We start from the raw sequence: 19959 nt of genomic DNA on the forward strand, positions 1-19959 counted from the left end.
TCTTTGCTGAGTTTGAGATAAGAAATTGCTGCAATTAATGTAAGATATGACAAGCCAGTGTAATAAATAATAAGAAGAAATGAATCAGGATTGTAGAATTGAAGTTCTTTTTCCAGACTTATGGGGAAGAATCTCATCTTTCATCGGGGGAATAAATGTTTAGCTTTAGATTGGAAAGGGGGAAAAATAGTCATATCGGCTTATGATATCCTAATTTTTTTCTGGTAATTGTGTTTTGTCCCACTTAAGACTATTTTGGGGCCCTCTGTTACTGGAATAGCTTCAAATGTTCTTCATTTCTGGCAGCAGTAAAATTTTAGGGGGAGTTGAATTGCAGCCTATGGAGTTATAGCAATGTACATCACTAACTCCTGGCTGCGTTACTTCCATCCCTTTTTCTTCTGCCAGCTGCTTCTTGGATCCTTTGCTGAGCCATTTCACCCTTTCATTTGGCATAAACTAATTTGATAAATGAACTAAATGCTCTTCTGTTTCTTCAGCATGCTGAAACACCATGTGATTTGTCCAGGGAACAGGTGCCAGGCTGAAAGATGATGCTCTAGGAGTAGTTGGTAGCTCAGCAGGCTTAGGCTGCAATGAAACTGTAGCCTTAGGCAATGGACAGCTGTTGTCTGCACCTTCCAGCACCTGGCTTGTCTTTATGCAGGCAGAGGACCTTTCTGGATGCTTCTCTTGATATCTTGTGAAAACTACAGCCCACTGCTGGCAGAATGAATCCAAAAAGTTACCTTGGGTGATTGGAGGTGGCTCTTAAAGCTTAATATGACTTTACCACACATGGCAGTGGGAGTTTCCATACACATTCTTTTTTAATAAGCTCTGGTATTTCTTTGAGCCCTTCCTTTCAGCTATGTCTAGTTGAAGATACCCAGCCTCCTCGCTTTCCCAGGATTCTCCCAAAGAGAAGAGTTAGGGAGTTAAATAGCTCTATAAAATGTCCAGTAAGCTGTGGAGATTGCTGTAACCAGCTGAGAAAGGAGGAGAGAGCAAGGCCTTCCCCTCTTAGCAGCAGCAAGTTACTCCTTTGTAAGTTATCCTTAAATCTAGGTTGTATCAAAATATGCAAAGCTTGAGTATTAGAGAAATACAATTTCAGGCCTCTTCCAACTTATGCAACCAGTATTTTGCCAGTTTCCCATTCTGTGTCAGTTGACAGCAGTATATAAACCATTGTGTGACATCACCAGGATTCTGTAAATTGTTCCTAACACCAAACATTTACTTGAAATGTAGAAGCAGAAATATTTTTTCTTAAAGCTCTGAGTATAGGAAAAAGAAAATGCGAGAAAAGCTTCTGAATCATATTAGTTTGATCCCTGCTTCTTAAATGTCAATTTCAAGTAACAAATAGTGCATGATTCATACTGCTTGCTGAAATTTGATGGTTTTGAACAAAATGCCATCAATTTAAAACTTCTTGGTTATTTGTGGAGAGGTAATGTGACAAGTGCTTTTTCAGTAGTTGTGGTTGACTAACCTGGTTCAGCTTTTTGCTTTTAAAGAGTGTACTCAAGCAAACCAGACTTGATATTTGGTCACATTAAAACTAGTATAGCTCAGGACGGGTGTAGGCTGGGAAAGCCTCCTTGGGAGCATTGACTTGAAGAGGTGTTGGAGGTGACTGGATAATCCAGCTTGGGAACATTAGCATTTAGTGAAGCTTGAGCAGCTAAGCCTTAGGTATAAATAAGAGTACAGAGGAATCTTAACAGGCAAGGTATAACACGTGTCTTCTGCAGCTGGCACTGACACTGCTACAGCTGCTTTGGAATTCAGAAAGGGTTGCTAGCACACTGGAAAAAGGATCAGTTTGAACATGAGTTTAAGGCATATTTTCACTCCTAAAAATAAATGCAGGTGCAGCTTTGTTTAACTTCTTGAAATGATACATTTATCAAATAACAACTTAATCAGAGTTTTTTGATACAGGCTCTTATCTTACAGGGTTTAACCCGTGAAATCATAACAAAATCTACGTGACTGCTGCAGTAAGAAGTTGTACAAATTTACTGTGTGCATAAAAGCCATGTGGGACAGCTGCTGCAGTGGTGCTTCTTACTGTTAGTCTTTAAAACAAGACTGGATAATCATGATGTAGGTTTGAATTCCTCTGTGTTTCTGTTTTTTAGCAGAGAGTAGTGCCTGGTGTTAAATGGGTCACAGTGATCACAGTTATCCCCTCTAGCCTGTGCCTGTACTGCAGCTTTTTTATAAGGAAATTAGCTTTTTTGGTTCTAGCCCAGGAGATTTTTGGAAAGTACAAAAACTTTGCAGGTATTTGTATTAGACTAACCCAAGTTGTCTTTGTCTTGACATGAGATTTGATTGCTCTTCTGTTTACATTTGGATATAAAAAGCTGTAGAATTATTAACTGCGTATTGGACTGTGAGAGTTTATGTGAATTGTTTTGAATGTGCAGTGATGTGAAAATTGTCCAAATATCAAAGATACTTTTCTTACTTGAGAAATCTTTTCTGTTAATGTTGTTTTAACCTTAAAAAACTTAAAGTTCATTGCAAGTATGAAAAAATGTGAACTCTGTTACAGATGGCTTACTTGCATTTTCTCTATAGAAATACACTTTACATGTCTGGAATTTTTTAGGCAAGTTATTTATATAATTTTATCACTACTTGTAAAAACATACATTCTGTCCCAAAGTCATTTCCACAGAGTATTTCTCAAGGGAATTACAGAACAGACATTTATCAGGAGGGGTTTGCAAGGCACATAGAAAATAACTGATCACAAGGTACTTTTCAGCACATTCCTTGAGTTTTTGTTCTCACGTTGCTGTTACATGGAAGAGTCTTGATATTCAAATAACCACACACAAAGGATTTGCACTTTTATAGTGAGGAAGAGTGGGAAGACAGATCTCAAATCCATAGTAAAGGCTGGAAACTTTTTTTAAAAGATTAACTTCAGCTTTTACCTTAGTGCCTTTATATTACAGACATCTGGGAATTACATTAGAAAAGTTTTTTTTCTTTATGATGCACAGTTTCTTATTCTCTAGTCTGAGGTCACTAATGTTTGTCAGCTAAGTGTCTATAATTGACTTTTAATGGAGACATTTGAGTATTGCTATATAAATGTAGGGACCTACTGGTCTTCAGCTCTGATGCATGGTTGGGTTTTTTCCTTCCAGCATGTGTGAATGTAGATCAGTGACTGATCAGTAGGGGATTCTGGGCAAGTGATGCGTCAGGATTGTGGTAATGCAGCAATATATTCCCCCAAAGTTAACCTGGAAAAGGTCTGTCATGTAGATAAATTTTACTCAAATCAGTTGTCAGTGTGGAATAGGAAATGTATCTGTCGTATTTGCAGTTTTGAGGCTTGAGTGTCTTGGTAGCATCTCAGTTCTGTGGATGTATTTGTATACCATTGTAATTAAAAATACAGAAATTTGAGCAATTGGAGGTTTTGCAGATCAGATAAAGGGGTTTCCTGGCATTTGCTGTGACTTGCTGCTGCTAAATAATTTAGTGTTTAAAAGGTAAATGAAATGCAAAGAAGCACGACAGCATCAGCAAACCCAGACAGGTAATTAGAATGGCAGTTTATTGAAAGAATACAGAAGTGTCAAATCAGTGAAATAGTTGACAAATCAGTTGCTTTTTGGATGTTGAACATAGATGGGGGGTTGCAAGTGTGTTAAGTACTGCAGTGGTTATTCAGGTAGGGCTTGAGTATCACTGGTTTCATGCTGCTGGTGGCAGGAGTGTTAGTTGGTGATTCATAATCCAGCTTTGGCACAGAATGTCTCTTCAATTTTTCATGTAGTGCTGACTATTTCTTTTAAGATTTAAAGCCCTTTTGTTATGCAAATAACAGTATATCCTCTGTCAGGCTAAAAATGAGAACTTCTGCTTATATGTGATGAAGGGCTTGATGTTACAATATCTTCTTGGTCCCTCAGTCATCTGTCCCTATAATCTTGTAAAAATGCGTGCAGTTCATTTGGGTGTGCCCTCCACTTGAAGGACAGAAGATATTGAACAAGTGGACTAGTTAGTGGAGTGGCAAACACAGCAGCCCTGAGCTAAGGTCTCCATTTGAAGAAAAGAAAAAGAAGCTGCTTAAAGCTGCTACTGAATTAAACCTACTTGAAATTGCTGGAAGTTGCATTCTGTGAAGTGAGCCTAACACAGAACTCCTCTTGGAAATGGCAGCTTGTCATTGTTTTTTAGTTTGTTGAAGTGGTTTGAGTTGGGGTGAACACTGCTTGTTGTACTCGGAGTTGAGAGTAAATCTGAGCTTAATTCGAAGGGTGAGGGAATCTTTGATTCGGGGCTGTATTGGAAGTTCAGCTCTAGCTTCACTAATGGGAAGAGAAGATCCTGGATTCCTTGCTAAGGTTGTTCTTGATGGATTTTCTGGTCGATAGATGAATAAAGTGAAAACTTTCTCTCTGTTCCAGTGTCCTTTTACTCTCCTGTCCCTCCAGCTTTGTCAGGACTGGGGGAGGTGTTGTCTGATACACCTCCGTTCCTGTGGCCATTTTAAGGGCTTTCTTCAAGTGCCTTTGTCTTGTCTTCCATCCATCACTGCCTGTGTCCTGAGAATAAGCAGTGCTTATTTCTTTAGGTCTTGGTAACCTTCCTATCAAAAAACCAAAGCAGTTGAGGGCATTTGATGATTTAAATCAGTGTTCATCAGGATTTGAGCCAGACAGTGTAACATGGTGTCTGCCATAAAGATGATCTTCACCTTGGTTTTGAGTAGGTGTTGGGATCAAATGACCTCTAGAAGTCACTTCTAGTCTAAACTTGGAATCATGAAATGTGAATGATGCCAGAGATGTATTTCTTGACTTCTAGGAGTGTGTTTAATTCAGTATAGCAGAAAATGTGGACCTTTCTCACATTGTTTCCTTTTTTTCCCCTGCAGCCAACAAAGAAACTGTGGTGACTAGACACATGCTTTGCTGGGTGGATCTTAATCAGCAAAACTGGTTGGAATCTTCAGATTTTTTTGTATGCTTAGGAAATATTTATATATAAAATGTGTAACTATTGGGTGATGTCAGCAAGTGTTACTGAGAAAGGCATTTTAAATAGCAATACAAATGAATCCATGCTGATTAAGACATGGATACTTGAGTAGAAGAAATTTTCATTGTGAAGTGAATGAATGCTTTTGCTTCTTGTTAATTGAACAGTTAGCTGTAAATGAAATACACTTCAATTGTCAAAAGCCACAATTTTTACAAACTGAAATTTCACACAGGGTTTCCTATTCAGCTTGGTTACTTGGCACAGTTTCAAGTAATAAGCTGCTTGATTTTTACATGCTAAACTCCAAGACCTGGGCTTGTTGTGCTGTGGATGGGAGGTGTTAAGTTGAGATTGGTGCAATTTCTACTCTCCCAGGATTCTTTATTTACACAGTGCAACCTGCTCTGAGGTTTACTCATTGCTGTTACTGATCAAGCAGCAATAGGACTGGTGATTGGAGTGTTTTGGGAATGTGTTCTCACTGCTGAGGGATGTGTGTGTTACTTAAAGCAGCCAGGTAAGGCTTTACTCAAGACTTACTTAACACTTTCTTCTGCGTGTCTGTTTTATCATGAAAAACAAAGCTCAGCTGAGATGTGAACTGAACCTGCTGAATTCTTTTTGGTGATCTTACCATGGAGCTTTGGAATGCTATGGCCATATTTTGTCTAGAGTTATACATAGATGACCCTTTCTAGAGGTCAGGAAACAGTTCCAGGGTGGGAATGAGCTGTTTTGGGAGACTGTTGAAGACCAGGAAAAACAAGCTTCCATTACTGTAATAAATGTTTTATCTTGGGACATCTATAAGCTCAAATATGATTGAAGTTTTCATAAAATCTGAAGACTTTTTATTTTTAAAAATAAAATGCTAATAAAGCAATATTAAGCTTTTTTTTCCTTTGTTTTGGGATATGTAGAGAGGAGCAAAATATAAATGAGTGCTTTTTCAGAGGAGTCTTTTTAAATGAAAAGGGAATGCTGGTGGCTGAGAAGGCAGTTGTCTAACTCAAAGCCCTTGAGCTAACTTTGGGGATTAAATGTGGTATTTGATCCTCAGCTAATCTGTGTGCTTACTTCTAACAGACTGCAAAAGGTAATCAAAGAAAGTAAGTTTTCTGTGCTTGCACTTCTGTTGTAAAATGTTTAGGCTTCACAAATCAAAAAAGACAGCGGTGCCTGAACTCTTGTTTTCCAGCAGTTGGCTTTGTCTGTTTCTGCTCAAGGCAATGAACTTCAGGTTATGATATTATACTGAGGTGAAATCTATGTTGTAGCCCTTTTGAAAATAGAAATGTTTTTCCACTTTCCCACTATTTAATGCTGTGTAAACCAGAGTGTTTCTGACCTTTTGCAAGGATCACAAAGACTTTAGTTCTTATTTCTCTTTGCAGTAAGAATTGCATGATGTGTGTTCAGGTCAGAGTCTCAGAGCGACTTCGAGATCTCTGAAACCAAGCAAAGACTAACAATTAGTTGAGATGTCCAAAATAAAGGTTAAGATTGGTAGTACTTCAAAGTTTGTTTCTGAAGTTTGGTTTTATTCTTAGCTTTTAGAGATTTCCTTTATGACCTTTAAACCCACTATACATCTCTACCCATATATAGGGGTGTTGGGATAATATTTCTGCTTTAGCTCAGAGGAACCATATTTACTTAACAAATATATATAGAAATGAAATCATGCAAAAGAAATGTAAAAGCAGTATAAATCTGCTGTTTGCTAAATATGGTAAATACTCAAACCTGAATGCCAGATACCTTTCAGAACACTTGTAACTAAATATAAGTTAGTAATCTTTTCAAATGTAAGTGCTTGAAGACATTGTGTTGTGTGAGACCTCCATCCTCATGTCTGTTCAATCATCAACCTCTTTGAAAAGATTTACATTCTCTTTTAGGGTTAAATTTATTTAGTGCATAGATCAACACTGTTTTTCAAAGCTTGTGTGTGTTTCCCACCTGCAGTTTCTTGTTTCCAGCATATGAGGAGCAGCTGTGGAAGAGGGAAGTTGGAAGAGCAGATTGAGTCCTGGAAGTGCTTTTCCCAGGTTCTTCTTTGCTCTTTGGCTGCAAGCTCTAGGCAGTGATACTCTACTCTTAGGGTTTTTCCCTCACTTCTTTTGCCTTCTTGCCTATGATATGATAGGAGATGCACAAAGAAGAGGTTGCAAAGTCAGTAAAGGAGATGGTGGGAAGAAGTTAACCTCTGCCCTCAGAGCAGTTTCTTTGGGCTACTGGAAACAGTTTGAGGATCGGATCCAATATTGCAAATGTTTAGTTGTTGTTCCAAGCACTCAGCCTAGGATATTTAAGCACACTGCTGGCATGGATGCTTTTTTCTCAATCCTACTTCAGCTCCAAAACGAACTATTTTCATTACATATGCTACAGGTGTTCCAAAAATGCCCTCTGCCTGCATATTCCCATCCCTCACATGCATCTCTGGATCTCTTATGTATTGCTTAACGCTGGAGAGCAATCAGACCACTCCAGTGGGTTTATGCTTTTGTGTCGCAGCGGGGATTACTGCAACAAGTATATTTCAAACCAGGAGTCCTGTGGAAAGCGAAGTATATATGGACAGATTCGTGGTAGATGTTTCAGAGATGTTTATTTCTCCAGCTGCATGGCCGGGGCTCAGCTCAGGAACTCCGCAGTCACTGGACCCGAGGGTCCTTGGTGTTATCAGGGAACCCAAACCAACCAATGGGAACGAGGCTGAGCAGGGGCAGGGAGACCCTGTGTCTCCCCTCAGGGCCCCTCTCCCAGGGCTCCATGGCAGGGGAGGAGACCCCAACACTTTTGTTGCTTTTTTCCCCTTGTTTTCCATTCATGATGCTAAATATTCTAATTTCCTCTTGCTTTTGGATGCAGATGAGTATAGGGAAAGCTTTATTCTAACTTGTCTACATTCTGCTGTTGATTTAAGTTAACTGTTTTATGGAGCCATGGAAGTACGTGGGTTTTGTATGATTTTAAAAGTTTTCTCCCTTTGGTGCTGAGAGGGGAATCCTGGTATGTGCCTAGTTTAGAGCATAAAGTTTGTCTTTTTAAATTTCCCTAAATTTCCCTAAATTTTTAAAGTAGTCTTTTACTCTAGTATCCATTTTAACACATTTTGTCTGTGGACTCAGACAGCTTTCAAATCTTGTTAACAGCGGTCAAAGGAGCTGTCTGCTGTTCCTGGAGAGAATGCTTTGGCAGGACTGGGCTGTCTTTTCTGTTTCTTTTCTTTTCAGGAATCCAGACAAGGTTTTGTAAGCAATGTCCACTGATGTATTGATACTTACTTGAACCTTTGTCTGTTCTTTTGTGCTCACTTTCCTTATTAGTTTTTCCATCAATGTGTTTCCAAGGTCTTTGCAATTTTTATCCTGTGATGCCAGTGGTACCATGTGGGACTGCAAGCCTTGGCTGAAAAGGGGTTTTGGTGCCCTTTGTGCAATGTACCTCCAAACTTCAATTTCTGATAGATACTAAACTATTACCAGAGAGTTTTAAGACCAGATTAGAAACAAACAGCTTAACCCAGTTCTTCACTATTCTTGCCATTAGAAAGGATTTGCTAATAGCAGTTCTTTTGTTCAGGTTTATATGCCTGTTATTTTGCGCATCTAAGGCTATCTAAAAAGTGTGATTTTTTCTATGTGACAGGTTTGAGTACTCAAACTCACTGGCTTTATGTTGGAATAATGCATGGCAACAGCAAGAATATAAGAACAAAAATGTATGGAAGCTGATGTGTCATATTTTTTTCTAAAGATGGATCTTCTCTGAAAACAGGCAGAATGAGTTGCTTGTTTTGTGTGAGAATCACTGACTCTTCCCACACTTCATTTCCTCTAACCTTTGTCCCTGTGCCCGTATCAGTGCATTTAAAATACCCAGTTCCATGCTGTCTTTGTGGCTTTTGAGGTCAGAGTAGATGCTTTTGTGTTGGGTCATGATGCCTGTGGTGAGTCATTCTTTTAAGTATATACTCAATCTCTTTCTCAGTATATTCTCACATCCAAAGTATTTGACCCCATATTCTGTAAAATGGCTGTAATGACTTGTTTTGGTGGCTATGTGCATGAAAAATTCCAATCTGTATTCCTCTGTGGCAGCAGCCAGAGTTTCCTCTTGCAGAATATAAGTAAGCTTGGAGTATATGCTGTACTCCTTTACAACTTCTGTGATGAATAAAGCTTTGAGGGAGAGCAAAAGTGCTAAAATAGCTTTAAAACTATTTCAATCTCATCAGGTGTATGCAGTCTTCAATTATTTTATTTTCAAATATGTAACTTTGCATTTCACTGGCCAGTCACAATCAGGATTCCTTGACATTCAGTTATCTCTAGTTCAGAATACTTGTTTGGTATTTTAAATCAAAGTACTCCTCAAGCATTAATTAATACTGTTTCTTGTTTCACTTGTGTGATGCTGGTAAATGTTTGAGCTGGGTAAACACCATGAAAAACTTCAGTCTGTTCATTTACATTTTTTAATAAACTGCTTTGCCTATGGCACTTTTATGTTTGCATTGCACAAACAGTGAGTGATTGAGTCTTACAGACATAAATGATCAGAGGAATGGAACTTCAGTTTTGGGAAGTAACCATCTGCTCACTGCTGGGGAAGTTACCAGGCTCTGGTGAGGTCTTGGGTGATTTACAAGCGCTGTGGTTTGAGAAGTGTCTGTGCTTCAGGCGCCCTTTGTGACGGTACGTGGCTGCTGGTTTGTGGGGTTTTATGGGGTATCCCTTTTACCTTGTTTATGTGGAAGGACCTGATGGAAAACTTTGTCCTGTGAAATATGAGATCCTCAGATCCCAGAGAAATTTTCAAATGGTAGGTGAAGAAGTAGGCTAAATTGCCTATAGTAACTGGAAATTCAGAAGACGTTTTTATGGGCAGATTACAAAACCCAGTCCCATCCCTGGTAGTCATCTATTGGACTTTAGGTAGAGTGATTAATGAAAAGTAAAAAATTCTCAAGATTTATTTTGAGAGTTACTTTTTGTGATTGGAATGGTTTCTGTTTTCTCAAGTGAGATCTGTAACACGAGAATTAAATTAATTTTGTAGAATTGTATGTGTTGATGGTATTATCTTAAATGGCAACTGATGCTATCATGAGCAAAGTTAATTCAGAATAAAATGAACTGTCCTAATCCATAGGTATGTAATGCCTGCAGTGAAGGGCTAGATAGCAAAGCCTTCCCTCTGGGTACCAGAGGTAACCACAGTTACTGCTTTTAGGTATCCAGGGATTACATATACGTATATGTCTTGTATTTGCCTCATCCTAAAGCTTTTATATGACTGAGGGTAGAATGCAGAACTGAACACTTGTGTTTTTAATGTACATGTTTGCAGATGTTTGACAGGTGTTTCAAAGGTCAGAATATGAACAGCTTTGTTAGTGTTTGCTGCAAAGACCCAAATAAACCTAAGCTTTACATCTTTCCCTTCTTTCCTTAAGCTGCTTGGAAATGCAGTGGAACTCTGGAATTTTTTCCGGCAAGTCTCTATTTTGGTCTGTAGTGTTTCTTTGTTTTTACTGGCAAGAAGTAAAAATAAAAGCAGTTGGCTGTTCTCTGGTATATATTTTCTAGTTTGACAGAAAAACCTTCATCCCATTGGGTTGAGCTTGCAATTTTCCTAGTCACAAAGACCTTTGTCTAATGAGTTGCCTGTAGGGAAAAAGTCAAATGTGATTTTCTGCAGCCAAGTATGTTGGATAACATGCTTCTGCTCAGCATGATGGAAGAAAATGCTCTGCCAGAGGGAATCTGAACTTCCTCTGACTGCTCCAAAAGCATTGTGGTTTTAATAGAAGATGGACTTACTTCAGTTTTGTTTCTGATGTTCTGGCTGCATGTGGAAAGGCAGAGGAAGTGATGGTTCTGTGGGTTTCTCTCTCAGTAAATCATCTGAATTTAGATTGTTTGCATTCTGAAGTGCTTGGACTCTGATGCTGAGATAAGGAATACTGTGGCTCTTCTGTGATGTAGCAGATTTTTTTTTTAATCTGTTATCCTCTGAATGGTAAAATTTGGACTTATTTACTCTGGCAAAGGGGGATGAGAGACTTCAGGAGAAAAATTCTTCACTCAGCAGTAATGTTTCTAAAACTAGAGCTGGAGATGAGGTAATTGGAACTCCTGCAGTGTTTTATAATCAGCCTGCAAGTTGGATTTCTGATGCTGACTTCATATTTAAATACGCTTAACTGTAATAAATAATATGTACTTATAATCTTACCTTGTAATTGTATGGCTAAAGAGTTTAGTAATTTATTTTTTTTTTATTCTTAAGATTATCTGTTGTAATGTAGTCATTGAAAAGGCAACATTAAGGGCTGTTCACCCTTTTCCCAGTGTTCAGGGGCATCTTAAGACTCGACCTGGCCTTGGAATGAGGAGGATGTCAGTCTGCATTTGACAGTGACTTATGACATGGCCAGATCTGTGCAGACACTGCAGAGCCCAGCCTCACATCACTCAGTTGTGAATGACTGTACACAGGCAGAGCAGGTTACGTTTTGTGGAAGCAGTGAACATTTTGGACAGTGCAGTGATTGCTTTGCTTAGGCTCTGGAAGAGATCTCACGTGGGGCCAGCCACGGGACAGGAGTGCCCGGTGGGGGAGAAGAAAGGCTACCTGTAGCTTGTGTTGGGACAGTGCGGCCATGAACTTGTGCTGCTCTGACTTGAGTTGGCTCCTGACAGATAAGTGCAGCTGTGCTACGCTGAGGTCGCCTGTTTCATCCTTCTGTGTGTATTGATGTGTGTAGTAGCATTTGGATCTTTATGCTGTAGAAGTTTTTCTTTGATTTCCTGAGTAATTCTGTCAGACCATGTTGGTTCACTCTGTACAATTTTGTACAGGTATGATCTCTGGCATGCAACCAAAATGTCCAGCTGAAAAACTTGAACTGAAAGTTATGAAATACTGTTGTCCACTTTCTATATCATGAAATCATGATTGATGAGGGAAGAGAGGGAAAGAAAATGATAAATTCAGCCACATTTTTGATAGCATAGGATCTTCTCTAGGCTCATAAAGAAGTGTAACTAATGCTAGTGTATGTGTTAGTTGAACCTTTGAAATCCTATCAGATACTGCTCTTAATGAATAAATCAGTCTCTCTATTCCTGCTTAGCTGATTGCTTTCTTGAGCCAACACAACCAGTAGTGTAGCAGTACAGTGAACTCAGAGCTGCTCCAGTTTCAATTAGTTTTATTTGGAGGAGATGCTTCCTTGCATTGAATTGTAGGGCTGGTAGGGTTTAGAGTTTTAACAGCAGTTTCAGTTTTCTTTTTGCATTTGGGTAGAAATAGTTAAAAAATGAAAATAGGGGAGATGTGCAAGCCATTAGAAAACTAAGTGTACATTGTTTCTTTTGCCCTGAATTTAGTTAACTGTGTTTCAATAAACATGTAGCTCTGCGGTGGGGTTGAAACTAAGTGGATAGCGACTTTGGAGCAAAGCAGGGAGGGCTGTCCCTGAGAAATGGGACTGAAAGACTTGTGTAGGTTCCCATCTGCTCTCAGTGAGCTTTAGGGCAACTGTTTTGTTTTCTTGCTCTCTGGAACTGATTAGAAGCCATTTTAAATTCACTGATGTTACTTTTTCTTTAGGATGTGGGTCAGTGTCATCTGAAAGAGTTACTATCTAAAACATATGGGATAAATAAAAAAAGTGTATGGTCTTCCCAGCTTCCTGTGTTTGTGTTCTGTTTATATGTTGTTAAGGTTGGTGTCTAGCTGCCTCCCTGCAGTTTGAAAGTGAGCTTGGGTCAGATATGAGCAGACAGATCAGGACCTGGTGAGAAGGTCACAATGGGCATAATTGCTTAGGCTTCCTTTTTTAAAAATCATAATTTAAGATTTTTGACTGATGAATACTGTGTAACATGAAGCAGAACTTAATTTCCCTGTTAGTTGATAACTGCATGAAGCAATTTATATTGTATATTTAGAAGCTGTGCTTAAACAGCTTCCTGGACATCAGTGAAGAGCTTAATTTTCAAATTAGTTGAATTTTCAGATTTCTTGTGATACATAAAGTCCCAGCCTTGATGTAGTTTCTTTTCTATGTGTGTAGATTCTTTTCTATGTGTGAGGAGGTATTGTTTGCACTGCCTTCTTTAAGGATTAAAATCATATTTGTTTCACCAGAGTATCTCACTACTTTTCTTAACAGCATTATATTATTTGTTTTTCTTTTCCTATCAGAGATGCTAGGATTTGAAAAAAAACCCCGTAATGTGGAGTTCTGATTCATAGAGCTGCAGATGTTGCTTGGAAGGGACATCTGGAAGGAGGTCATCTTAGTCCAGCCTTCCTCTCAGAGCAGGACTATTACCAACACTAGTTTAGGTCAGTTACAGCTTTCAGCATTTAAAATCTACCAGGATAGACTCCACCTCTCTGGGAACGCTTCCTGGTGTCCAGCGTGAACCTCCAAAGCCAGTATAACTGGCAAGAATTTGGTTCTGCCATCTCTGCCACTGCCATCCAGTAGCTTTAAGCTCTGTTAGATTGGCCCTTGGCCCCCTCTGCCAGACTGAGCAAGCCCAGTTTTCTCACCATTCCTTATCAGGCCAGGTGCTTTAGATCCCTGAGCATCCTGGAAGCCCTTTGCTGGTCAGTCTCCAGCTGTGCCACAGCTCTAAGGCTGAACCCCCAAAACTGTATTCAGTCCCTGGTTTGTAATGGCAGCACAGGAATTTGATTTCTTCACTCCTGGGTGAGCCTTTTCTATACACAAGTAAAGGTGTTCCTCTGCTAGGGATCAGTGTCTGTACCACCATCTGCTTAGCTTTAATTATTTTCTAGATAAGGAGTCAGGATGATAGGATCCTTGAGGATGGTTTAAGGATCTCAGCAGCTGGAAAACAGAAGAGAAAAAGGGTGAATATCATCCATGTCATTCTTGCGATAGAGATCTGCAAAACCTATAGGATGTAAGAAGCAGTGACCTTTGTAGAAAAAACCTCTATGTTTGGACCTGGGGTGGGATGTGGGAAAACACATATAATATTAAAAACATGGAGCAGGATTTTATGTCTCAGATCACTTGGATTTCAGTGCTGAGTGGAAAGCACACCAAGCCAGGAGAAAGCAGTACAAGATGATAGCTTTCCTCAGTCCCTTGAGGCCCAAAGCCCGAGTGTACTGGCCGAAAGGGATAGCAGTAATCAAGTTGAATATCTGCTGCTCATCAAGGGTGACTCCTAAACTGAAGGAACAGGAATTTAAGTAGAGTGGCCCTTCAAAATGGCCTAAACCGGCGACTCATAATCGTACAGTGAGTTTGTTAAGGGTTTTTGGTTTTGTTTGGGTTTTTACCACTAAAATACAACAGTTTTGTATTTTAGTAAGGAAGGGGATAAATAGATTGATTAAGCTTTGGGTTTCATCTCTCACATTAAATTCCCGTGACAGGCCACAAGGTTACAAATGGAACTAATTCTAACTTGGGGGCAGTTGGTAGTGCTTCAGTAACTGTTCTATGGGATTGAAGGTAAAATACTCTAAATAGCTGTGTTCTCTTACTTAGCACTCAACTGCACACATAGATTAATTGTGAAAATCTGGACAAGGAATTATTAGTACAATCCTAATTTGAAACTTCAGGGGGGACTTGGTTTCAGTTTTTTTCTGGGGTCAACACAAACCTGTGGTGAAGGGTGCACAGTGAAGAATAATCAGGCAGGTGGACTGGAAGAGCAGGATCTACCTACCTTTCTGCTGAGTATGGTGAACGAAGATTTATCTTGAGGGATAAAATAGAATTGCAGGAATTTCCAACAACACTGTGGCATTGGCACAGGGCTCAGTTAAAATGGAAACCTGGAATTGAAGTGTCATTTACGGTCTTTGTGGTCTGACCTTAAGCACATCTGCCCTCAGGATCTGTCCTGAAGTCAATCAGCTATGACTGGCCAACTGGTTCATGGGGTAAAAAATTTGTGGTACGTTATGATGTTTGAGTTGAAGTGCTGCTGAAGGGTAACAATGACATAGTTAACCTTTTTTACCTGTATTTTTTTTTCCCCCAGAGATATGGAGAACTTGGTAGCTGGCTCCAATCTTCCTCCACTTTTTACAGATGAGGATGGATCTAAGGAAGGTAGTGAAATTAATGTAACTGGGTAAGCAACTCCTTTTTCACCTTTGGCTGGTAGATACTATCTCTGTACTTATCAGGGAAATTGTTTCAGTGGGAGGAGGGCATTCTCAGTAATTTCTAAAAAGAGAAATAAACCTGACAAAATTCAATCTTGCAACATTCCCTTGGCCTTGATAGAAGTTCACAGGATGCTGTTTAGGAGAAACCTGAACTCATCTGAGCTGATGGAAGTGGTCACAAACTGTTCTTTAGTATCTCTTAGCTTTAAAAGGTAAATCTCTAGGATTTTGGTCTTAAGACAAGTGACTTTATGGGGACAGAGTGGGAGGAAGCATCTGTTGGTCATAGTGGTCCCTGCTAAGTAAATGATTTCAATTAAAGACATACTGTTCATCACTGATCTCTGAAACTGATGTCTGAAACTGATCACTGAGACTGATGTCTCATTTTTGTCAGTCTGACTCTGCTTTTGCAGACTGCAACAATGGCCTCTTAAAATCACAACGCCAAAAGAAGTTTTCTTTTAAGAATACATGAAATTCTTGCTGCGTTTTGATAATTGAAACTTCTTTTCTGTTTTGTAAAGTACCAAGAAGTAAAATTCAGACTTGGCAGTCAGGTAAAGCCCTGTGAAAATGAATGTGGACACTTTCACTTCAAATGGGCCTGAATTTGGATTTACTTATCTGGGGCTTCAAACTTGTTGGTGCCAAATTAAGTCCGTGTTCCAATTAGGCTTGTGTTTAAGAGGTATTAGTGTTTTGGCTGAGCTTTCATGAGTGTTTGCTGCAAGCGGTTGCATCACATGAAGTTTTTCCTGTAGGTATAGTTTAGAGAGCTTCTCTGCTAAGGGGGAATGGAGAGGAAAACTGAAATACTCTTCAAACCCTAACAGTGTATCCAGAGCTGCGCTGTTCCTATTCTTTCTGACAAACACCAAATATAATTAACTTATGGGAGGGTGTCTGCTTTGTTCCCTTGCTCCCTCTCTAATTGTCAGTAATATGAACTTAATCTGGTGTCTCGAAGTCAGGCGTGGATCTCACCAGCCGTTGTGTCTTTACCAGTAATTATGTCACAATTGCTGATTGTAGTGAGTAATGAAAATATGCTGTTCTCCCTGAAGACAGATATTCCCATGGGCATTCAAATAACAATTCTGTTAATATACATCAAATTTTTATAGCTGTATTCTACATCAATAGGAACAGTTATTTTGAATATTTAAAATTTGCCATAGACATGAGTAGCTTTAGACTGGTATAAATGAGCAAAGGAGACTTCAAGCATACCCTGCTGTTAAAGGAATTTTCATGACTGTAACTGGGCAAGGGCAAGTAATCTTTAGCCTCAAGAAGGGTTTAGAATCTGAGATTAGTCCAAAAATCTTATATTAACTTGCCCACTGAGCACAGTGCTCAAAATGTCCAGGGGGTTGTTGCCCCAAAATGCGTGTCCATCACTCAAGTGTACCTTCAGAAGTATTTCTGCATGTTTGGTCTTCTTTTTTGCCTCCAGACATCTCGCCCTTTTTTGGAGTAAGGTAGATTGATACAGCTCTTGCAGCAAAATTAAATAATGGCCATTCTGGAGCCTGTTGGGAGCTAGTCATGTGTTTAAATACCCATATGTATGAACAGCAGATTGTGTGGACTGAAGTTCAATCCAAGATCATACACAACCACAGACCTCTAAATGTATTTGTGGAGAAATACATTAAACACATCCAGAAAGCTGTATCTTGGTTGATGATGAAACTTTTAATGTCAAATTCCTTATGGTATTTTTGAAGAAGGGTAGATTCATGCTGTATGGATTCTGATCCAAACATACACTTGCCTGAAAGTTGTGTAATCAAATGCTTCACTAAAAATGAAACAAAATACCTCTTTAAAAATCAAACTGGGTCTGAATGTCCATAGGCACTGTGGTAGTTATAGTGGTTGCTTGGATGGAACTGCCAGTTCTTCAAAAATCACTTTTAAATCCCCTTTTTTCTTACTAGTGTGAGAATGAATATATTTGCAACATTTTTGCATGTTTTAGGAGATTAGGGAGGAAGTGATATAGGAAAGATGATTAAATTTTTTGTTCTCTTCTGTGCTTTTTCAGATTAGCTAATTCGGAGAGTTCATTCGGTGGTGGAACTTCGCAGCCTGTGAATAACCCAGATTTGGTGGAGGACTTGTCACAGGCTCAGCAGCTGCAAAATGAGTCTTCTACTGCTGCTGAAACCACTGAGCAGAAGCCTGAGGAGGAGGTGAGATGAAATAATAGTAACTATTCAGTGAAGCAAAGGCATGGAATTTTGTCATTATATTTGTCTTATGTGCTCATACTTTTTTTTAATAGAATCACAAATTTTTATCCCTTTGCCATTTTCTTCTTCTGATTCCCTAATTTTCTCCTGTGTTGCACAGCTGCACACAGACAGCTGGCAGTTGGAATGTGCAGAGCACAGCACATGGGTCTCAGCTTAGCCAGAGGGGCCCACAGGCTGGTGCTGCATTCAGGACTGAATGTTCAACTGCCACAACTTATTTTCTCTCTTGTGAGCCAGCAGAGTGAGACCATTGTACTGTTCTGGTAGTAACTGATGTCTTTAAAACCATTATGCTGTAAACTATGTGTACCATCCAACTCTGATTTTTGGTGACTAAATCATGAAGGACCTGAAGTTTGACTTGGAAGTGGTTTTGGGGTTTTTTGGGGGTTTTTTGATAGGTGCATTTGGTATCCCTCCTTGTAGTTTGTTTTCAGCTCTGATGTCCTTTTTAAATTACGTAATAAAATTCCAGGAAGACAACAAAAAGTAACGCGATGGCAGGAACATGTTGATCTGGGGAAACATTAGAAGTACTGAAAATAGTTGTATGTACATAGCATTAGAAAGTAGTGTTGTCCAGAGATTGCTGTAGAAATAGCTTGAAGCCAAGACGATGAGTGATAATGATGTTATTCCTGTGAACTCACAGTATGCCCCAGGCACATCTTAAAATATTCCCTCCTTTGGAGTTTGTTTGTTACTCCATTGGAGGTGATTAGTGGGAAAGACAATCTACTGAACAGATGAGAGTTGGACAGCCTGTATACTGTCCTTAAACCCACATTTTGGGCATATTGTGCATGAAGGACAAAGATCTGGAAGGTGCAAAATGACTAGTTATCAATTATTAACTAATGCACAAGATCTCTCCAAAAAGCCTGTTGAAGTAAATGACTTGGGTGGAGGGTATGTGAGGGTGAGAATAACCAAAACCAAGCAAACAAGTAATAAAAAAATATTTGCAGTTGCATTAGTTAAGATGATCATGTTGAGGATTATCAGTCCTTGTGATTTTGCAATCAGAAGTTGATGCCAATGTTATTTTGTTGTCCCTGTGGACTAGGAGAAACTGTAAACTGCTTTTCACAATGAGACTTGTTTGGCTTTGTTTAGACAAAAGTCAGGATAGCTCTAAAGTAAGGTTTGAAACCTGCATCCATGGGAGAGGAGGTATTTGCAGCAATGTACTCCTGATGAAATTGTTTATTCCTTCCAGATGTGCTTATTTTCACTCAGTCTGAATTGTCTTCTGTTTTCATTTTGCAGCAGCAGAGAACCAAACGAGGAGGCTGGGCCAAAGGGAGAAAGAGGAAGAAACCCCTTAGGGACACCAATGCCCCCAAATCGCCCCTCACAGGGTACGTGCGGTTCATGAACGAGCGTAGGGAGCAGCTGCGAGCAAAGAGGCCGGAAGTCCCTTTCCCAGAGATCACCAGGATGCTGGGCAATGAGTGGAGCAAACTGCCTCCTGAGGAGAAACGGGTACTGCTACACTCCCTTGTCCTTGTTGGGTATGGTTACTGTTAAATGGGCATGTTGCTTAGTGAGGAAGGGAGCACAGGCTTTTGGTTGAAATCGTGTTTGGGAGGATATTTCAAAGTAAGGGGCACAGGTTCAAACGATGAACCCTGGCAGGGCCGTAGCATCTCCTCCAGGTGTGACTCGGGGAGAACTGTATCCTCTAGGTAATGCAAGAATGCATCCAGAATGGGGGGATTGCTCTAATGAGACATCCCATAGTTTGTGTGATCCATCTGGATGTAACTCTGCTGTACCAGCTCAGATAGAGCTGAGACTTATAAGGCCAGAGTCTTTGGATGTGATGTCTCCTAGTTGGGAGTCCTGTGGCCTTTTGCACTGTCTGATAAGTAAATGGAGCTCAAGGCCATGTTTGGGCTGATTAATTAGGGCCTTCTGGAGTGGACCTTGTTAATGGGTTAATTGCTAGTGGGTATCTTACTGTCCACACCTGATTGCCAGCTGGAGATTACTGCAAAGCAGTTTCTAAATCACAGTGCAGCTGAATGCTCTCATTAATTTAATCCTGATATTTGAACTTTGAAAAATACTTCTAAGTGTAAAATGAAAAATGGGATGATGCAAAAAACCAAGATTTCCTTTTGTTGCTTTTTACTAAGCTTGTAGAGTACAACTTAGAGATGATGTAAAATGGTGCATAGGCACTGTGATTTAACCATAATGGAAAATGTGTGGCAAGGCAAAGCAGTTGATTTGGTGTCAGGGATAGTGAGAATGATGTTGCTTAGAGAAAAGTCAGGATTGCTCTTAGGTAAGTGTCTCGGTTTTGAAAGACAGGTGTCTGCTAAGGAAGGCAGAGGCCCCCCTTGAAGTGGCAGATATAACCCCTTTTCCCTCCAAGTTATTATATTTTGAAATCAAGGGCCTTTAGGCAAAGATGTGGGAAATAGGAATAACAGTTCTTTACTCTCTCTCTATATATATGTATATATCCAGTCAAACA

The 19959-nt window shown here is 39.6% G+C and overlaps 1 protein-coding gene across 4 annotated transcripts in view; it reads left to right on the forward strand.

The window, feature by feature from the left end:
* The window catches only part of HMG20A (high mobility group 20A), a 39531-nt gene that overhangs the window by 5839 nt on the left and 13733 nt on the right, over positions 1-19959 (forward strand). For all 4 annotated transcript variants that reach the window (XM_032122672.1, XM_032122674.1, XM_032122671.1 and 1 more), the window contains 3 exons: positions 15081-15173; positions 17264-17411; positions 18744-18959. In XM_032122672.1, the coding sequence (XP_031978563.1) occupies positions 15085-15173; positions 17264-17411; positions 18744-18959 (453 nt within the window). In that variant the 5' untranslated portion in view covers positions 15081-15084. The remainder of the gene's footprint in view (positions 1-15080; positions 15174-17263; positions 17412-18743; positions 18960-19959) is intronic.

Source organism: Corvus moneduloides, chromosome 13, assembly GCF_009650955.1.
Source record: "Corvus moneduloides isolate bCorMon1 chromosome 13, bCorMon1.pri, whole genome shotgun sequence".
Taxonomy (NCBI): Eukaryota; Metazoa; Chordata; class Aves; order Passeriformes; family Corvidae; genus Corvus; species Corvus moneduloides.